Source organism: Phasianus colchicus, chromosome 1 (assembly GCF_987193195.1).
Source record: "Phasianus colchicus chromosome 1, bPhaCol1.hap1.1, whole genome shotgun sequence".
NCBI lineage: Eukaryota > Metazoa > Chordata > Aves > Galliformes > Phasianidae > Phasianus > Phasianus colchicus.
Window position 1 is genome coordinate 135,219,564 of NC_143436.1, and position 20,044 is coordinate 135,239,607.

Sequence of the window (20,044 nt, forward strand, 5' to 3'; positions counted from 1 at the left end):
AAATTATGCTGACCTATTTCAGTGCTAGAGCATAGTGAGTTTCCGCATGAAAACCCTTAATGCAGTGGTGGACATCTGTGCCAGGCTTACACTTCTTGGCTTCCAATGAGTGGGATACACTATCAAGAAAGATCTGCTGTCAAATTTGAGGTACTAAGCAATCCTTTCTGATTAACAGTGTGAAAGGTTATGAGAAAAAAGATTTCAGAGGCCTGGTTCATAAGTGCATGCTTTGCATTTTTCTTTGCCTGCGGGTGATCTGTTCAGTTATTATTGCATCAGTGTGACACTAGTCTTACTGCACTGTAATGACTAAGGAAAACTGTGCTGTAGTGCAACAGAACTATAGTAGATAACAAGACTTTCCTTTATTTCACAGGGAAGTAATAGGAGAGTTACACCACTGCTCCATAAGCCACCCTTGACTTATGCCATTCCACTGGCCATATAATCCAGTACAAGGTGAACAGAAGTTCATGTTCAGATGTTGTTCAGACATCTGTGACAGCAGAACCAACACCACTGACACAGTGTAGAAAATAGTCAGAGTGGAAAATATCTTACCCAGTCACTGTTAACCATAGCTAGGGAGGCAAGGATGTGGTGCATGAATGTGTCAAGCCAGAATGGTACAAGAATGGTAAAGAGACTTAATTCTTCCTACTAGCGTAAGATTACATGCTGAGATGGTGAGATGATGATGAGAAGTACATTTTCCCCTCTGCTTCCTCACTGACAGAAGGCTTGAGCAGATGTGAGATGAACAAGGTAGGATACGGACTCTTGCCTTGATGGGGGATGGAGAGGTACTACTGAGTGTGGAGCCTGCAGTTTACTATGGCCATAGCCTAAAATATGCTGAATGAGTGAGTGGAGAGGAGGCAGAGAGGGAATTCTGGATCAGTTCCTTTGTAAACATGCAGCAAAGGGAAAGGAGGAGCCTGATAAGTTCAGTGTGTGAGACTGTTTTTTAGAATATATATTACTTTTACAGAAGAGGATGGGTGAGTCTGGGCAGAAGCTGAGCCAAATAGTTGGTACTATTTGACAAGATTTTCATCCATCTGGCCTCATTCAAAACTCTGGGTGACTGGTGTTTTATCAAGTGATTGGACTACTTCATTTTTTATTATTATTTATTTTAATGAACCTGTTAGTATTTGAAAAGGTTGACGTATGTTTTATGTCTGGAAGATCTGTATTTGGAAAACAGCCCTCTTCCTGACCGTCTGAGCAATGGCTTTAGGTTAGTGAGCATGGCGGTGATGGGTCTATGGTTGGACTAGAAGATCTTAGATATCTTTTCCAATATTTATGATTCTATGATTTTGTGATTCTATGAAGGTAGCATGGGCTTTGCTTTGTCTGTGTTGCATTCCATTATTCCTTAAAGGGAAAAGTGAACTGCTTTTTTTTCTCTCCCCAGTCAGAAAGGACACCTACAAAAGGCTCATCTCTTTATAGTGAAACTTATAAAGAACCATTGGAGCCTCTTATAACTTAGAAATCAAACATATATTTTGTACTGGAGCAAAATACTGAAGATATTGGAGGAGACAACTACCAAGCTTAATCACCAGCTGTGGAATCTGAGAATACCCATCTTATATTTCCACATGCTTAGGACCCAACATAAACAAATATTACTGGCTATTGCCTTAAAGAATGTGTCTATATTTAGGCTGGATGGGGCTCTGAGCAACCTGACTGAGCTGCGTATGTTCATTGCAGGGAAGTTGGACTTGATGACCTTTAACATTTCCTTCCAACTGAAATGATTCTATGATTCTCTGAGCAGAGGCAATATTGCATTTACTTGCTGTATAGCAAAAAGCCTTTCTTACCTTCTTCTTGTGGAAACCCGAATGAAATAGAATAACTGCCCCAAACTGCAGTAAAGAGAGTGAGTCTCACACAGGGGAAGGACAAACAAGTTCTACTATTCTTGAAATGTCTGGCACAAGCAGAGAGACCTGTATATCCCAATGACATCTATTGAAATGCTCTTATGCTTTTACATAGTCAGAGTCAATATGCAGCCTGTCTTTTAAGGATTTCACATCCTTAAAGGAACCTCGGAAGAGGAGCTGGACCATGTGGGATTGTATATGCTGAATTGCTCTGCCTGCCTAGCAGGTCCAGTGGGGATGTCACAGGGAGCTCGTATTCATCAGGGCTACATTTTTCACTTTCTGCAAAGCCCCACTAGGGTTGCCAACAAAATTGAAGTGTGAGGGCACAGAAAAATACTAATAGTGTGTCACAGCCCTCATACAGTGCCTCTTCGCATTACGCAGAAAGTGACTGAGGGCTTGATGATCTTAAAGGTATTTTCCAACCTGAGAGATTCTATGAATCTATGATTCTAAGGACAGTAAGAACTTGCTGGGTATAGTGAATATTATTCTGTACTGAGAAGATGTATGGGTGGCTTACAGATTTTGGAAATTATGTACTCTTTTCACCCATCCAGTAGCAGCACTTAGGAAAAAAAAAAAAAGAGAGAGAGAAAAGAATTTTCTACCATTCCTCCTCTTAAATGAAGCAAACTAAAAAGTCCAATGCGCTTCTGAACACAGTGCAAGTAAAGGATTTAAAGCTCAGAAAGCTTTGATTTTTTAGTAGCGGTAACCCTTTTTTCCCCTATCTTTTTACAAGAAAATTACCCGGAAACTTTGAACCTAAAGCATTAAACCGAAAAAGGAAGGGATGATGACACTCAAGTAGAGGAAATTCCTGTAAAGGAAACAGTCTCAACAGCGTTCAGCTAAACCTTACCACAATTCGTACCACGTAGTGTAAGATGTGCAGGTAAGATTTTTAGATAATCTCTCTTTTTTTAATTCTAGCTTTCAGTCTGTTCCCCACCCTCTGCCCCCACCCCCACTTACAGGTGAGTTAGTTTTACTCTCTTTTAATATACGTTTTAAAGTAAAGTGTTCTTAATTACTTGAGCAAAAGAAAAAAAGCCTTAGTCAGTAGCTTCACTAGACTATATTTCACTTTATTGGCTTGGTGAGGTTTTTTCTTCGTGTGACTATTTGTAATCTTACATTTAGAATCAGATTATCTTTGCTTTTGTGGTGTAAATCCGTGACAACTGGTAGAAATTGATAACTTTGAGGCTGAAGTGACTTTCATCAATTTTATTTTTTTCTGAGCGTCTTACAGGAGTTACGACATAGGCAAAAGTAAACAGCTCCTATTCTTCTCTTTTGCATTGTTTTACCACAGGAAATTACTTTAAAACCACATTAGCCTCCTTTGCATATATGTTGATTTGCAGTGAAATGGCATCCTAAATTGCTGAACTAAGGATATCACAGTAGGGATGCACACATGGCTGGAGAAGACAGTCAGATAATGTTATCCAGGGAAAGACTGTCTTGATTTTCCTGGCAAATACTGACAAGATAAAAGCAAGTCACTGAATATATTATGTCACTGAATCACCTTGAGTCCACCCACAGTATAAACAAAGGTAGATGGTCATTTAAGATGATCCTTTTTCAAGAACCCTCATCTTTTGGTAACTGCTGTTTGCTGCAGCTGTGAATTTCCCTCTCCCTATCTAGCACATTTACAAGATCGCACTTCTTAACCTCACATGCTGTCATGATGGTACTTCTGTAATAAGTGTTAAGTTAACTCATGTGTTTGGTGGTGATGTACCTTATCACAGCTAGCAGAATACAACAGAGAGTTATGCAAATTGCTGACCAAAGCTATTAAATTCATTATTTAACCCTCCTTTTCCCACTTCTTCCCATTCATAGTGACCCTTTGAATGTGACCTGAGGGTTGTTAGCATAGAATTAAACTGGAGATCATAGACATTATATGTCATTGGTATTACTAAATGCCTTGTGAATGGTCACTTCATATGGTTTTGCTACATATAACCTGCTTGTCCCTGATTATGGACAAATGAACAGCAGGAAAATCAGCAGTCACAGAGCTTAACTTCTAATGGTTTAGCAAATTGAACTGAGGCATGAAAGAGAACTGCAGCTGTCACCATAGTGGGGGCTGGACCATTAAGAGAGGACAGAGTGACTGATGAGACCACCTTCCTTTGGCAACAATAATCCATTGCATCAACTTTCCTGCTCAAGGGAGTTCAGCGCTGAATCACAAACAAGGCTCTTGGGTTCTGCTAGCAACTGACACCAGTGTGCTTTTGCCACGTGGACTGGTGGGTGACATAACTCAGAACATCATCTTTGCTTTATACAGAGGTGCAGCACTAATGGATGCTTTGAGAGAGATCTTTATGACTGCCTTAAAAACAGCTCCAAGAGAGTCAGGATCCAATCATCCTTATGCAGTGGATAAGATAGTCTTTCAAAAGTTTAGGAGGGCTTTCACGCAGTGAAACTCAGTCTCTTTATTCAGATTGACTTACTGTCTTGGAGTTTCAGTATGTTTTTAAGATGTATACAAGGTAATGACATTTGACGGTTGACAGTCTATAAGACAGCACCAGGATGGGTTAAGGGAAATAAATGAGCCTACCTTTTATGACCTCTGAGTGTAAAAATAGATTGTTCCACTCACTTGTAGGGAATAGAGATGTGTTGAACAGAACAGTGACTAAAGTGCTCCTCTCTATGTGGGGTGGCTTCCTGAAAAGATGCAGTGTGAGTTCTTCTTGTCTAGGCTGCCAACTCATGGTGTCCTGGATGATCTCTTGATGCCCGCCTCTTTGAGTTGTGTCTAATTTGCATGAGATACTCACAGACTAGGGATTAGCCCTTGCCTGACCTTTTTTTTCCCTCAGGCTGACTCAGTGTCTCTCTAGCCACTGCATAAATGCAGAGTCACTTAACCCAAAGAGCAAAGAAAAATCCTTGAGGTCTCAATTGCACAATGTGAGCATCAGCAGAGGGTGCGTCTTTACTCGCTGAGATCCTGAATGAGACACATCAGTCACAGGTGTTGGAGATGTTCTAACTAAATATTCAAATTCATCCTGGGCTGTTGAAGACGAATGCTGGACAGCTTGCCTTCTCTCTAGCCCCACAGCTGGTAAGGCTGTGGGACACAGCTCAAGCCTCTGTGTAGTTAGAGGCAGAATAATTCCTACAACAGGGTTTGGGGTTTCATTTTGGTGAGGAGGCTGTAATGTAAGACTCTTGAGTGCTTTGTGGACCTGCTCCCTTATCTCCTGGATGTTAGAATCTCCCCACTTTCTGCTCACAGCACAGAGCTGATACCTAACGATGGTGTGGATGTTGCCTTGTTCTGCAATTCTCTAAGGTCAGAATTCAGGCAGTGCAGCGCTGTGATACAGAAGATATACATATATGTAATGCTTACCTGTATTGCATGTAAAATATATGATAAATATATCATTGCAAGATATTTTAAAGAGATTTTCTGTATTCTTGTTGATACTATTTATCTCGAATTTGTGTGAAATGATATGAGCAGAAAGAGCACTGCAAACCTCATTTTTAAAGCACATTGTGTCTACGAAATACTGTCTGCTAATGTTCATAGAGCTACACAATGAGATACACATTTAACCTCTTGTCTTATCATTTTATTATTTGCAAAAAAAAAAAAAAAAAGTCTGTTTTTCTCTTTTACAGAAAGCAAGATGGTTCCTAAAGAAAATATCTCAGAATACCAACCAAAATTAATAAAGAAGATGATGCTCACTTTTTACTGGATTCTAGCGCTGTTTGGAACAGAAGTTAGAGGGATTAATTTGCCAGGTAAGAAATCTGCTGTGGTGGGTTTTGGTGGTTGTAATGCTTGCTGAAAACTTAGAGAAGCAAATCTACTTCTTGCCATGACTTCATGAGATATAAAGGAGAATTTCTGGTAACCTAATGGAACATATTAGCTGTTTTTATGACACCTTGAAGTCTCCAGCAGCTGGTCCAACCAGGGGGGAGGTGGAAAACAAGGCTGGGTGAGATCAATATATCAGAACTTTCCACCATTCATCTGTCTATCTGGAAGAACTTAGTTAATTTCACATGCAGAGAAACCAAAACTGCAAATGATTTCCCATGGGGGCATGTGAGGAACCAAAGAGTTCATGTGTTCCCTTCTACTGAAATCCTGTCACCCTTCTTTCAGGGGTTGCTACATCCTTTCTACTAGGAGGTCGATCAGCCTTTTGAGAATTTGGGGTTAGGATGTGTGGCCACAGCATTCAGAATCTGAAAATTCATTTGATTTAGACATAGTAACTGAAATGTACGAGGGAAAAGATTTGAAAGCAATGAGATGATAATGAAATCTTTGTCGGTCCTACTTTAATTAGGGAGTGAGGCAGGCAGGCTTTACTTCAGGTTTATTTCACTCCCTTCTCCATTAATATGAGGAAAGCTAGGAGAGCTACACTGTTTTTTTTCTACAAAGCGGAGGTTTAACAGATTAGCATCCACATGAAAATCTTTGGTTCACCAAAAATCTTAAGCTATTTTCAATAATAAGCTTTTGAAAAAGGTCCAATAAACATTTAGCAACAACTTTTGAACAAGTCCTTGAGAACTTTGATCAATTCCATGTTTAAGCAAATTATTTGATCAAAGTTGGTCATTAGTCCAAAGGTCACATGAAAAAAATTGTTAGCATGAAGAAAGGAAAAACTGTATTTTTTTTAGTATTCTTATTTTTTTTTTCTTTCTTTCTTTCTTTTTTTTTTTTTTTAGACATGACTGCTGTGTGTTCTTTTCAGGTGGTACTGATACTACATTTTCCTACTTTTCAGGGTGTTCCCATGTAAAGCCTCAAGTACGGTATCGTGCAATTAGCGATGAAGAGTTTGTTTTACAATGCGCTTTGCCACATAAAGATGCTACCAACATTTATGACAACTCAGCTCTAAAGCAACATGAGGTGAAATGGTTCTGGTGTCAGAAAGACAAAGGACATCTTAAAGCTGTCAAGGAAAGCTCTAACATTACTCTGCAAGGGGATGCACTTTGGTTTAAACCAGTAAGAGAGAATGCTTCTGGAATCTACATCTGTATGATACAGTATGTAATGGGGAAAAGGGCTTATATTTCTAGGTAAGAATTGATGTATTTATTCTACTTTTATGTTAAAAGTTTAACTTTTTTCTCTATCACTCAGTGAAAAAATCCCGTGTCTCAAAATTGTTCTGGAGGTTCAAACAAAGGCAGAGGCAAAATGTGCAGGCTATGGTACAAACCCACTGTATCTTCTTGCTGGCAATGGGAATTCGATAGCTTGTCCTGGGACAAAATGCTACAGACATATAGACAAAGTCGATGTAAGATGGTACAAGGTAAGAGTCACTCTTTTGAGTATTCAGAAGCGCAGTGGAGGTACGGAATTCGGCATAGTTTCTTTTCAACTAATTGTAGTAATTGAGAATCAAAATTAGTTATTTACAAAATTGACACTGCTGAAATTTAAAATTTTAAAGTTTTGTTTTGATTTTAAATTCTGAAAATATCAAATGTATGAAAGAAAAAAGTTGGCTTCGTTAGAAACAAATTTATTTTAATTGTTCTTTCCAAGACACCTGTTTCTAATGAAACACCATCCCACAGAGAAATTATTGACTTAGTCTTTTTCAAACGACTGCTAAATTACCTTCAAGCTAAAATGTATCCCTACTTTGTCTGTAATAATTGTAATATGCTATAGAATTATAGAGTCATAGTATCACCAAGGTTGGAAAAGACCTGCAAGATCATCCAGTCCAGCCATCCACCTATCACCAATAGTTCTCACTAAAGTGAGATAATACTGTAGTCACTAGTAGTTATATACTAAATTCACTAATAGTTCCATGTAAGCTTGTACTATATAAGCAATCAAAAATGACTGAAAATTCAAACGTTCATTTTACTACCTGGTACTATTTACAGTATTTATTCATCAAACAAAATGGTCATCCAGTCAAAGTTACTCTTCATTTACTTCCAAGCTTTATATGAGGTATGTCTTTACCTCATTTTGCATTTGTCTTAAGGAAAATTCCCTGTACCCCTAGAGATTTTACCTAAACAAAACTGTGAAAACTAGGGGTACTTTTCAAAAAGCATCATTCATCCTTTTGGAAATAGTGACAATGCTATCAATCTCATACAATCCCAAACCATATTTTTTCCTATAAAAGGTTGTGGAGCTGTGTTTCCGCGTAGGAAACCCCTAGTTCCTCACGTTCCTATGGCCCAGCCAGGGTTCACGCCGTCCCCACTGTGACCCGACCATCTCACCACGTACACACCAATGTGATGTTAGGCAGGATGGCATTTATTGCAAGTGAAACAGCAACTTATATACTTTACATGCTTATCTATGTTACTACGTCCACGTGCGTCTATTCATGTCCAAGCGCGCGTCAGTCTCTTATCACAGAGCAGGGGAGGTCCTGTCGCATCACAGCCTGATACCCCACAAACGCCTACTGCAACAGAGCTGGTTTCAAAATCATTTACTTACAAAAATAAAAATACCTAGTCTGTAAATGTACAAAACAACAATCCTTTTCATTGACCTTTAGTAATGTGAATTTAATTTACACTTAGTTTCATTATTTTACATATCTCTCAGCAGCCACAAATGTTAAAGTCTTGTTGGGTTTTTTTACAGGTACTGATATTCACATATTATGTAGCCCACAATTTTTAAAAATGTAAATATCAAAAAGTGTTTGTTTTCAGTGAAAAGAGTTTGGCTTAACCCTACTGTCATGGCAATTCCATCCAAATATAATATAATTTAACAGCAACAGTGACAACAACAAGAAGAAGACATTTAATTCTTTGATATTATTTTATTTTTGTTAGGATGGCCATCAGATAGAATACAGGAAGACCAGGAAAAGCCTAAAGTTTGTAGATAATGAAATCTACTTGAAAACAACTTATGTTCAAGACTCTGGAATATATGTATGTGATTACACCATATTTGACAACACTACTCAATGGACAATGAGAACAGCAGTTACAGTAGAAGTCATTGGTGAGTAATATTTTAACTATTATAAAATACTTCAAAAATATGTTTTCCCTATTCTTTAGTACTCTATTAATATATTTTGTTCAGGATCTTGTTCTGAAAAATTATAAACTAGACTAGCTACACTTTCATTAAAATTCACTTCCAAGTATTCTGAGGACATTTCTGGACAGTGTCTAGGACCTTCGGTGTTTAGTAATAAATTTAGTAATACCATAGATGTCAAGATCTTATTCTGCCTTGATTCCTAACAGCGATAATCAAATCTACACAAGGATTTAAATCAGTTAATCTGAGAGTAGAATTCATGAAACCACTGCTGGTGCCAATGTTCTCCATGCACTGTATGTGCAGTGTTAGTAAGACATTTGAATACCAAGAGGGAAGAACGCTAATCTTTCTTGGCAGATGTGGAATATAAAGCTGTATCTCAATCCTACACATCCCTGAAGTGATGGCTTGAGTTAAAGTACGAGTTAGAGAATTCCCTTCTACAGTTGGTGATACGGTATTTTGTTCTGCAATGCATGAGATCTTCATTTCGTCACTTAAAAATGGCGATGTGACATTTTGTGTCAGAGGAAATATGGGATCTGAGAGTAATCTAACAACAAAGACAGCAACGCTCTTTGTTTTTGTGTGCTAGCTGGGGACAGCATCAATGCCTGTACGACCTGTTCTTTCAGGCCTTGTCTTTTAGGCCGGAACGCCAGCAATGTGGCACAGCTGCATCTATTTTGTATTCAGAAGTAGATGGGTTGCAGCTTTCTCTGCTTCAGTGTAGTTCAAAGTTTAAAAAAAAAAAAAAAAAAAAAAAAAAAAGTGTTTGTGTGGCAACATTTCAACATTTCCCGTAGTATGGGATTTCCCAAGAATATCAGAGCTGTGCATTTTAAGGCTCTTCATGCCACGTTCTCACAGCCTCTCAGATTGCACAAACTGGGTGTCGTTATCTTTCGTTATCTCTTTGTCAACTCTTGCTTAGAAAAAAAATCTAATAATGTGGTATTTTAATGAAAATACCTGTGCTGTGTATTTAAATGTGTATTCACATTTATTGTGAATAAGGAGTTTGTGTGCTGTCTGCATGCTTAGTGGGTGTGGAATGGAGCTTGGCAGGGAACTCATGTAGGGATTGGTAACTGCAGGAAATTTTGCAAAGGGGATCCTTGTTTCTGAATCCTAAATTACCTCAGGTGCAGTTCTGATGCTGAGCTCCCCAGTTCAACTACTGACATAGCAGTTTAAGTAGCTACGTAAGTTTTGTAGAGAAAGCTTTCATACTGTGAATTCTCAGACAGCTTAACAACCATAAAGCATCCTCTTGGACTGTGATGTCAAAATTCCACCTAACATCAGAGAAAGATAAACCTTTGAAATGTTTTCTCTGGTCTTTGGCATTGACAATAACACTTATTAATAGCAGTCCTGTTAATTGCAGCAAAAAACACTATCCATCCACCAAACATCTTGCATCCCAGTGGTGTGGCGATTCTCGAAGCAGAACTTGGTAAGTTTATTCTTTCTCTGATAGTGAAAGAAAATGTTCAAATGAGCTGATTGTAGATGATGATAGACCTTGATAAAACAAAATAGCTTTGCTCTCTTGGAGTATGGGAATTTTCTATAATTTTTTTTCTTAATTTATGTATTTGTGAATATTAAAATAAACTTTATATTATATATGGCATACATATATATTATATGTATCCCAGTCTATTAAAGAGAAAAATATTCCAGTGACCTGCATGTATGCCTTTTCTGTATTAATTTGTTTCAGGAAAGCCCCTTGAACTGGAATGCCGTGTACAGTTTGGGTTTGAAAGGGGTACTCAGAAGAGAGTAATATGGAAAAGAGACAGTGAAAATATAAATGAGAAATTGAACCAGGAAACAAGGTAAGAAAGCAATATAATACTAGTGTTACTATGCTGTTAGCAACTGTAAAAATCCTTCCACAAGAGCTTTACTCAATATGTAAATTTACTGAAGGGAGCTCAGAACTATCTGTCCTTCAGCATATTATTGTGTCTGTCCATGAGCACATTACATACAGAAGCACATGTTCAAAACATGATATGGCCATAAATTCAAGAATTTAATATTTTCTGTGTAGTCTTAACTCTTTTTTCCCAAAGCTTTATCTCACAGGGAATTTCAGCATGAATGGTGCTTGGCCCCTTGTGCCTGCAACAGCCGTGTGCTCCCTCAGTTGTGCCCTGTTAACAATTCACTCCATCTCTCTGAAAGCTGTTTCTAAGTGGGGAATAAACTGGATCCCGTGAAACAGTACTATAGGCCAGTTCTCTGTGACACAGAAATGAGTTTGTGTGTCTCAAAAGTTGGGCTTTTAAATTGAGTTACGTGCATTAGGTCAGCCTGAGAGCATGCAGAATTGAATTTTAGGAGTCTTCAAGTCTTCCCTGGCAAGAATTAACCAGACTCCACAGAGGAGTGACATACAGGGGAAAGGTTTCCTGTGACCTTAAAGAATGGAATAGAATAGAACAGAACAGAATGGTTAATTAGAAGGGACTTTCAAAGACCAATGAGTCCAACTGCCTGACCACATCAGGATTAACCAAAAACGAAAGGATGTTATTGAGGGTATTATCCAAATGCCTCTTGAACACTAGCAGTCATGAGGTATGAACTACCTCTCTAGGAAGCCTGTTCCAGTGCTTGAGCTCTCACACAATAAATAAATTGTTCCTAATGCCCAGCCTGATACCTCCCTCGTGCAGCTCTGTGCCATTTCCCTTCTGCCATCAGTTGTCAGGAGCAGAGTCCCGCATCTCCCTCTGCTTCCCCTCCTCAGGATGCTGCAGGGAGCAATAAGGTCAACTCTTGGCCTCCTTCTCTCTGAACTGCACAGCCTGGTGCCCTCAGCCTCTTCTCACAGGACATGCCTTCAGCTCTGCTACCAGCTTTGATGTCCTCCTCTGGGCACTTTCAAGGATGTTAACAATAATGGCATACAATACACAAGATGAGGCTGCACCAATCCTAACATGTAACAGGAGAATCACTTCTTATGACTGACTGGCTATACAGTACCTAATGTATGCCAAAATACAGTTTACCCTCTTGGCTACCAGTAAGGCTGCTGACTCATGTTGAGCATGCTGTCAATTGAGATGACTTGAATTGTCTTCATGCCTCCCTTTCCTTCCTGTATTTTCCTGTCTCATTCAGTTATACATTGTCCAAGTTGGGCAAGGAATCTATGCAATACAAGAATATCTTTTACTGCTCAGTTCTGAATCATGGAATCATAAAATCATAGAATGGTTTGGGTTGGAAAAGACCTTTAAGACCATCTAGTACCAACCACTCTGCTATAAACCATTCTCAACAGATCTTTAGGACATGTTGAATCCTAAAATTAACTGCCCATATTCATGCTCATGATACTTGGGTTAGTGGAGTTAGTTCATTGTCATATTGGCACACTGGCCAGCAGTGGCATGACATGAGGCATACTTGAGATGACCCAGAGACTCATGTACTATGGCTTCCAAAGAGAAACACCGAGACTCAGAAGCACCGGGTATTCTTAAGAGTGCCCCAAAGGCACTTTTTTGTTACCATTTCATTTTCTGTTCTTCAATTCCTCATTTTTGTTTTATTCTATTTGTCTGTCCTGTCCTTGGGACTTTTATCCCTTGGAAAGAGATGGTGCTTTTCCATCTTTTTGCTCAGCTTGTTGTCTCTCAGGACTCCTTTTTGAAGCTTAATTTCCCTACATTTCTCCTGGTGGGGTAGTATTCAAAGTCTTAGGAAAATTCAAATAATCTTATGGAAGTCAGAAAGACCTACATATTTAAAGCTAAGTAAGAAATAAGAATAAACTTTTCAGTCTGAAAACCTTTGATGTCATTATGATGCAAATAAAACACAAATGGAGGCTCCAAACCAGAGTTTTGCATCTCTGTTAAAACTTTAACTTAATGTTCAGAATTTGCCAAAATCTTCTTTCTCTGTATCTAAGACGTTTGGGGATTGTATGAATGAGCTGCAAAGGTGTCATGCAAATATATGCTTTTTCTCTTTAGTGTTTGTCCAAGATGTTTAAAGGGACATGTACTTCGTCATGTTGCTAAACTGGAAGAAGTTACTGAGAAGGACCTAAGAAGTAACTTCATCTGCTTTGCTCAAAATTCTGTGGGGAATGCTACCGCTGTGATCCAACTGAAAAAAAAACAGAGAGGTAAGAACAGATGGAGAACTGCTAGCCCTTAAAGATTTTCATAGGATGTTTCTGTTTTCCCAGTCCTTAGCATGTATGTTTATGCTGTACCTGATACGAATATGGCAGCCTTTCAAGCAAAGGCCAAAAAAAGAATCAGTGTGGAAATTAAACCATTCTCTCATTTGAACCATAGCTCACAGTGGACATTCATCACTAGGGTGGCACAGGAAGTCTCCAGCAAGGTTCTGTGTGCAGCTATCTGTATATTTTCCATTTTAAGTAGTTTTTATTTTTAGCCGCACTGAGTGTACAATAGACCATTTTCTCTATACCTTTCATCTCAAACTGGCTTTTCATACTAACAGGGAAATACAGTTCAAGCACTATCCCTCGTAGTAGACTGAAACACTGTGCTGAAATTTGCAGGTAAATCAATTCCTTTCTTCTCTAAAGTTTGCTAAGAGGGAAGGAATGAAGACTGTGAGCTAGTTTGTCTCCTTTTTTGAATTGAGCTTTTTATCTAAGTTGGAAAGTCTGACTTACGATAAAACTTTTTCTTTCTACAGTGTTTTTCTTGTACATACTGTGCAGTGCCATTTCTATTCTCTTTGCATTGCTTTTGTGCACTGCCTTTATTTACCAGCACTGGATTGAAATAGTGCTGATGTACCGAAGCTATGTGGTCCGCAACGAAACTACAGAAGGTAAGAAATATGGTATGAAATTACTATTCTTCACTTTTTTCCTATTGTCTTTTGTTCTGTGAGTTAATCTGGTGTGGGCTAATCGCTTAATTCAATTTTCTTAATAACCCTGTTCTGCAGCTCTGCTGAAAAGGACATGAGGGACCTGATGGACACCAGGTTGAACATGAGTCAACTACATGAGTGCCCTAGCTGCTAAGAATGCTTAGTATTCTTTGCTGCATTCAGCAAAGTATTGCCAGCTGGTTAAGAGGTGATCTTTCTGTTTCAGTCAGCTTTGGTGATGCCTCACCTGGAGCACTGTGTCCAGTTCTGGCCCTCCCAGTATGAGGGACATGGTTGTGCTGGAGAGAGTCCAACAAAGGGTCACAAAGATGATTAAAGGAGAAGGTTATCCCCTGAGGAGGGACTGAGAGATCTGGACCTGTTCAGTATGAGAAGAGGCAACTCAGGGGGATCTAGTCAATGTATACAAATACTTGAGAGTAGGGCGCACAAAAGTTGAAACTAGGCTCTTTTCAGTGGTGACCAGTGCCAGGACAAGAGGCCATGGGCACAAACTGAAGCATAGGAGATTCCCTCTGAACATAGGGCAGCATTTCTGTGCTGTGCAGGTAACAGAGCACTGGCACAGGCTGCCCAGAGTCTGTGGGGTCTGCTCCTTGGAGATGGAGCCAACAGCTGCCTGGCCATGGGCACCCTGTTCCGGTTAGCCCTGCTGGGTTGGGCCAGAGGGACACAGAAGACCCTGCCAGCATCAGCCATCCTGTGGTTATGTGAAATAAGATAAGGAGGAACACAAACTTCGTGCACTTTGGGGCAGTTTTTGCTTTCTGAAAGTCATGTTGACTATCATGATTTTACATCAGCAATCAACTTTTTCAAATTTCAAGTCTCTGTAACAGCATTGCCACATCATCTCAGCTAAATTGGGCCTCCGAAATATTAAGCAGTAAAAAATGTATCATAAATCACAGTGCCTACTTCAATGAATTTAGCATTTAATTTCCTTAAGTGGATTTAAATAAATCTGATAGAAATTACCCAAGGAAATTTTTCTAAAAATCCTTGAGTCTTGATGCGTTTTGAGACATATAATATATGAGTTTACTTTCGTGTTTCCATAGGTGTATTTCAATTAGGTGTGAATATACATTTATCTCTGTATCTATAAATACATACACAGTGAAACAATTGACTGCCTTTTCGGAAAGTATCGTTGTAAGCTCTAGGACATCTATCAAAAGTTATTTGGGAAATCACTTAAAATTTCCCCTCTGCTTGGTAGCAGATTGATTTAAGAACCTCTGGAAAATCCCCTTCAACCTTACATTTGTCAGCAGGACAGAGACAGACCTGGCAAGATTTGAAGTTTAAGACCCCTTTGTATCTCTTGCACTTCTATCCTACTCCTTAACTCCAATGTGCTGCATGTGCACAGCCCCATTTATGGCGTGGGGGGCATGAAGTGTGCAGACTAGCTATGCCTATCCAGCAGGTTTTATGCCTGAAGATGACTCACCCCCAAGCTGTTCCCAGCTGTAGGGTTATGTCCTTCTCACTTCATGTGGATGCATATCAATTTACTTGAGATTTGAAACGGTTTGCTCATAAAGCAAAAAAGCAAAAATTTGATGCCATTTTGCCGTTTCTTCCTTTCCATCATTCATTCCTTCTCTCCCACTCCTCTTAGCACAGCATTAGAAAATTGCTGGTAAGGACTCTGGAAGTCATTTGATTCAAGATACTGCTGAAAGCAGAGCCAGCCTAGGCTGGATGGCTCTGGACCTTGTTCATCCAAGTTTTGCATACCACCAAAGATAGACCATTCACAATGTCTCAGAACAACCTGCTTCAGTTCTTGACCATTTTTGCAGTGAAAAGTTTTTTACTAATTTCTAATGAGGATTTTAATTATTGCTGCTTGTGTCTGTAGCCTTCTCTGCTATCACTCTGCGCCTCAGAGAAATCTCTCTCCATCATCTCTGTACCCTTTCATTAGTTAGCTAAAAACAGCAGTGAGCTCATCCTTTATCTCACACCTTTCTAATCCTTGAGCTTCCTCCATAGCTAATTAAGATGTACTTCTTAAAAATCTTGTCTCTCCTACAGGAAGAAAGAGGCAGTGAAGAAGCTGGGGAATTAACATTTATAGACAAATTTGACAGTAACTTTGCTTAACTAACATCATTTCCAACACATTGAGCATCTGAAACATATGTCCCAAAAGTTTCTCAGGGTGTAACTGTTCTCCTGTACTGTTCTGGAAAAAAAAATCCCAATTGAGTTTACTATGTATGCATTTTTAAATTGTTTTTGCAGTAGTGATGCTAAAAAGAAAAAACAAACAAGCAAAAAAACCCCAAACCATGATGTATTTGTCTAATAAGATTGCAGTGACCTCTATGGGGGAAATGAGGAATATCTGGCTTGTTTTGCAAAGGATTTATTGTCATTTAAAAGTGGTGTTCAAAGGATTTTTAAATCAGGGTGTAGCTGGACTTTTCAGCTAAACCAGTCTAGTGACCCACTGCCCCACCTCCAAGCCATGTGTGTTTGCTGTTGCTGATTCACTCTTTTGGGCCTACAGTGGCTCAACTTAGCAGTAAAATAGACCAGCAGAAGGTAATAGGTAACTAGAGAGCTATTTCTACTCTTACAAGGAAAGGCAGAAGTGTATGGCCAGGAGCACTGGGGATAGTCTCAACCTCTAAGCCGAATTTTCACACCCATGTTTTCTTTTGATAATATACTTTCTGCTATCTGCTAGTTATGAATGTAGTCTTTCAAGCCCAACTCATGCAGGTCATTAATTTTCCACATGCGTTTCCTTTGCTCCCAGGGTTCCATGATTTCTTCTGATCCTTATGATCCCAATCTAACATCTAGGGGTAGAAATCAGAATGTTAGCATGGAGGGTTAAGATTCAATGCTATTACCAATGTGGCTGTGCAGGGGTTAGATGTCTCAGTTCCCATTCTGTGAAATGTGATCAATATGGTGAAATCTAGAGAGCTTTTCAGCTCATTCTGCAGAAACACACTATGCTGAACAGCTGAATTACTTTATGGTTTCTCTTGACTATACTGACATGTAATATGAATCAGCTGATTAAATAAAAAGATATCTGCTGTCATTTGACTTGCCCGAGCATATCCTACAATACCAAAATATTTGGGTCTCCAGTAGTGCCTATGTAAAATTTGGCAAGGTCATCAACCAACCTTAGGGCATCTCAAATGGCATTAGAAGCATTCATATTCATATTGTACTGAGATCAGTGTGCCTTTTGCATCATGAGCAATTTCTTATGTTCTCTTTCATCTTCCCTCAAGTGCAGTTCAAATTTCATTTAGCAAATAGGTTTCTTTTGTTTTGTAGATACGAATGGGTGAAATTTGGGACACAGGTACCAAAGTGTTTCAGAGCTGAGAGTTCTTTATGTATTCAGCAGCTGCACTTTGCAAATAGTCTTTTAATGAGACTGGAACAAAGTTCAGGAGCTGGATAGTACTCTGTTTCTGAGCTCATATTTGAATCAGATTTAATCTTTGCCACTTCCACCCTTCTCTCTGATTAGAAATAGCAGTGTATGAAAACAGTATCTTTCACAACAGCTAATGTCCATGAGCATGCTTCCTCCCAGCTTTTTAAAGTAAAATTCACTATATTTATAAAGCAGGTTGTGCATTTGTGACTATCTTTGGACTCAGCATTTGGGTGAATGACAGAAAAGGTTGGGAATCATTTCCTAGAGCATGGAATTTTCCCGGGAGGTGCCAGATCTCCCATTGGTTAAAATTGGCACATATATGTAAAAATACAAAAAAAAAAAAGGTGCCTAATTTAAACTTTCTTGCATTGGTCATCTGCAATATCCTCATTTACTTTGGTAGCAGACGTCTACAGAGAAGAAAATGGAGAGACAGGCTTGGCTTTGCGTAACTGAACTGCTGTTCTTCATGATTGCTTTGTAAGTTTCAATTTGTGTTGGGTCTGCTTAAATAGGTAGCAAATGTATAGAACATAAATGGAAACGTTGCATTAATTAAGAAGCTGAATACTTCAGACACCTGTTAATGTATGCTGTGTTACTTATGTATATATTTATTTCTTTTAGATGGCAAAGAATTTGATGCCTTTGTGTCCTATGCAAAAACAAACTATTCTGAAAGTGACTCTGCTTTTATTAGCGAGGAAAAATTTGCCCTGGAGATCCTTCCAGACATGCTTGAAAACAAATACGGATACAAGTTATGCATTCTTGAAAGAGATATTCTTCCAGGAGGAGGTAAGGTTCCTGTGGTTGGTAGAAAGTCTTCAGTTCCTTATAAAATTATTTTCTTCTTTCCTGAAAACCTTATGCACTAGTTCAACAAATGATATGTTTTGGCACTGGAGTTTCTGCTCATATCTTGCCATGTTTGGTCTTTTTACCTGGTCTCTGCAACTAAGGAACTTATATTTGAGTGTGGTTGTTGAGGAGGCTCAGAGCAGCCTGATCTAGTGGTTGGTGACCCTGCACACAGCAGGGGGTTTGAAACTAGATGATCATTATGATCCTTTCCAATCCATTCCATTCTATGAGGTACTTGGCTGAGACAAAGCTTCACAGGCAGGCTCCATCCTGTGAAAAGAGGACCTTGAATTTTTCATTAGTTACTTTCTGACTCACCTTGGTCAGTGCCAACAGCAATAATTGGAAGTCCTCAATACCTCTCCCTGGGAGAGACAGAGACAATTCCAAGTGTCCTTTGAGAATTTACTTGAATGTTTTGTGGTTGTGATCTCAGCTGTGCCCTCCACCTTTTGAGCATCCAGTTATGTTCTCAAGGCTGCATAAGAATGGCAGAGATACCCCCTGATTGTGAATGGTTTTAAGGTTGATGTGGTTGCTCAGCACTTCTATTTCTGGCTTTCTGTATTTCTGGTGATTATCCATTCTTAAATGGACTAATTTGGATAAAAAGTCCAATACACTTTGCAATAACAATTGTAATTTCTTCTCCAGCATACACAGATGAAGTTGTTACAGCTATTAAACAAAGTAGAAGAACAATCATTATTCTGAGCCCAGCCTATGTCAGCGGACCAAACATCTTTGAACTGCAAGCAGCAGTGAACTGTGCACTGGAAGACAAAAAGATCAAATTGGTTTTAATAAAGTTCCAGGCTTTCCAAGAGCCAGAGACCTTGCCTCCAGTAGTTAAGAAGGCTCTTCGGATTTTACCAGTCATTACCTGGAAGCCTTCTATTTCTACTGCTCCAAACAAGAAGTTCTGGAAATACATGCACTACCACATGCCCGTCAATACCACTAAGGTGTTGGGAAATTGCAGCCTAAAGGACTTTTTCCAAAGGTTATTCAGCCTAGTACATCGATAGCATAAATTTCACAGAGGAATGACTGCTATCTCAGGAGTTAATGGATTTAAACACCTTTTTTTTTTTTTACATCAGCAGACTACTCTGGACTGTCACTTGAGCCAGCAATAGCTCACTCTAGAACTCTTGAGAAGAGCTGCAGTGTAAACATGCACACAGCAAAACCATGTGGCACTTCACACACGTGTATATGTAAGCTATCTTTAGTAAATTATTATTAGGATATTTATTATGTTGTTTTGCAGTGATGTTGAGACATGTGAATGTTCTTCTCTTTGCATTGTTTTTCTGTTGAAGCATTTTTATACTTTTTTTTTTTTTTCCCCCTAAAAAAAAGATTAAAAAAAGAACTCCTGAGAATTCTTGTAGTTTTATTTTCTGTGCAGTTCTGCAAGACAAATCCAGGCTCTATATATGAGTTACCTCTTCCTTGGAGAATACCAAGGATGAAAGCTCTAGGAGGCTCCCACATCTAGGTATGCTGAAGGGGTTGAGACAAGGAGGAATGCTGTGTCAGGGCTGATCCCAGGAACCACCATCCTTCATGAAGTGGGATAAGGCATTTCTACCACACTCAGAAACATCTGCACACTGCTGATCCCATGTGGCAAGGGTCACTCATTGGTCCTACCAAAACTGTTGAACATCATGGATGTAAATCCCGTGATTCTTACAGCTAGTGGGCTTCCGAGGGCTCTGAAACATCTGTTTTTTTTCTTGCAGTCCTCTCCCAAGGTTCATACCACTTACCCTCAATGCAACTTGCAGTCTGTGTATGGCTATACTTAAGCGAAATGCAATGGTTCCTGTT

The 20,044-nt window shown here is 39.1% G+C and overlaps 1 protein-coding gene across 2 annotated transcripts; it reads left to right on the forward strand.

The window, feature by feature from the left end:
• Positions 1-1,410: 1,410 nt before the first annotated feature.
• IL18RAP (interleukin 18 receptor accessory protein) lies at positions 1,411-19,578 on the forward strand. 2 transcript variants are annotated; one of them, XM_031605181.2, is made up of 11 exons: positions 1,411-2,811; positions 5,595-5,720; positions 6,728-6,995; positions 7,093-7,267; positions 8,781-8,955; positions 10,394-10,462; positions 10,733-10,850; positions 13,008-13,162; positions 13,711-13,848; positions 17,969-18,139; positions 18,860-19,578. In XM_031605181.2, exons 2-11 carry the CDS (start codon positions 5,603-5,605, stop codon positions 19,231-19,233), a joined length of 1,761 nt encoding a protein of 586 aa, XP_031461041.1. In that variant the 5' UTR covers positions 1,411-2,811; positions 5,595-5,602; the 3' UTR covers positions 19,234-19,578. The 2 variants fall into 2 exon arrangements, with proteins under 2 accessions (XP_031461041.1, XP_089983953.1); XM_090127827.1 differs by lacking the exon at positions 1,411-2,811 and adding an exon at positions 2,854-2,893.
• The last annotated feature ends 466 nt before the right edge of the window (positions 19,579-20,044 follow it).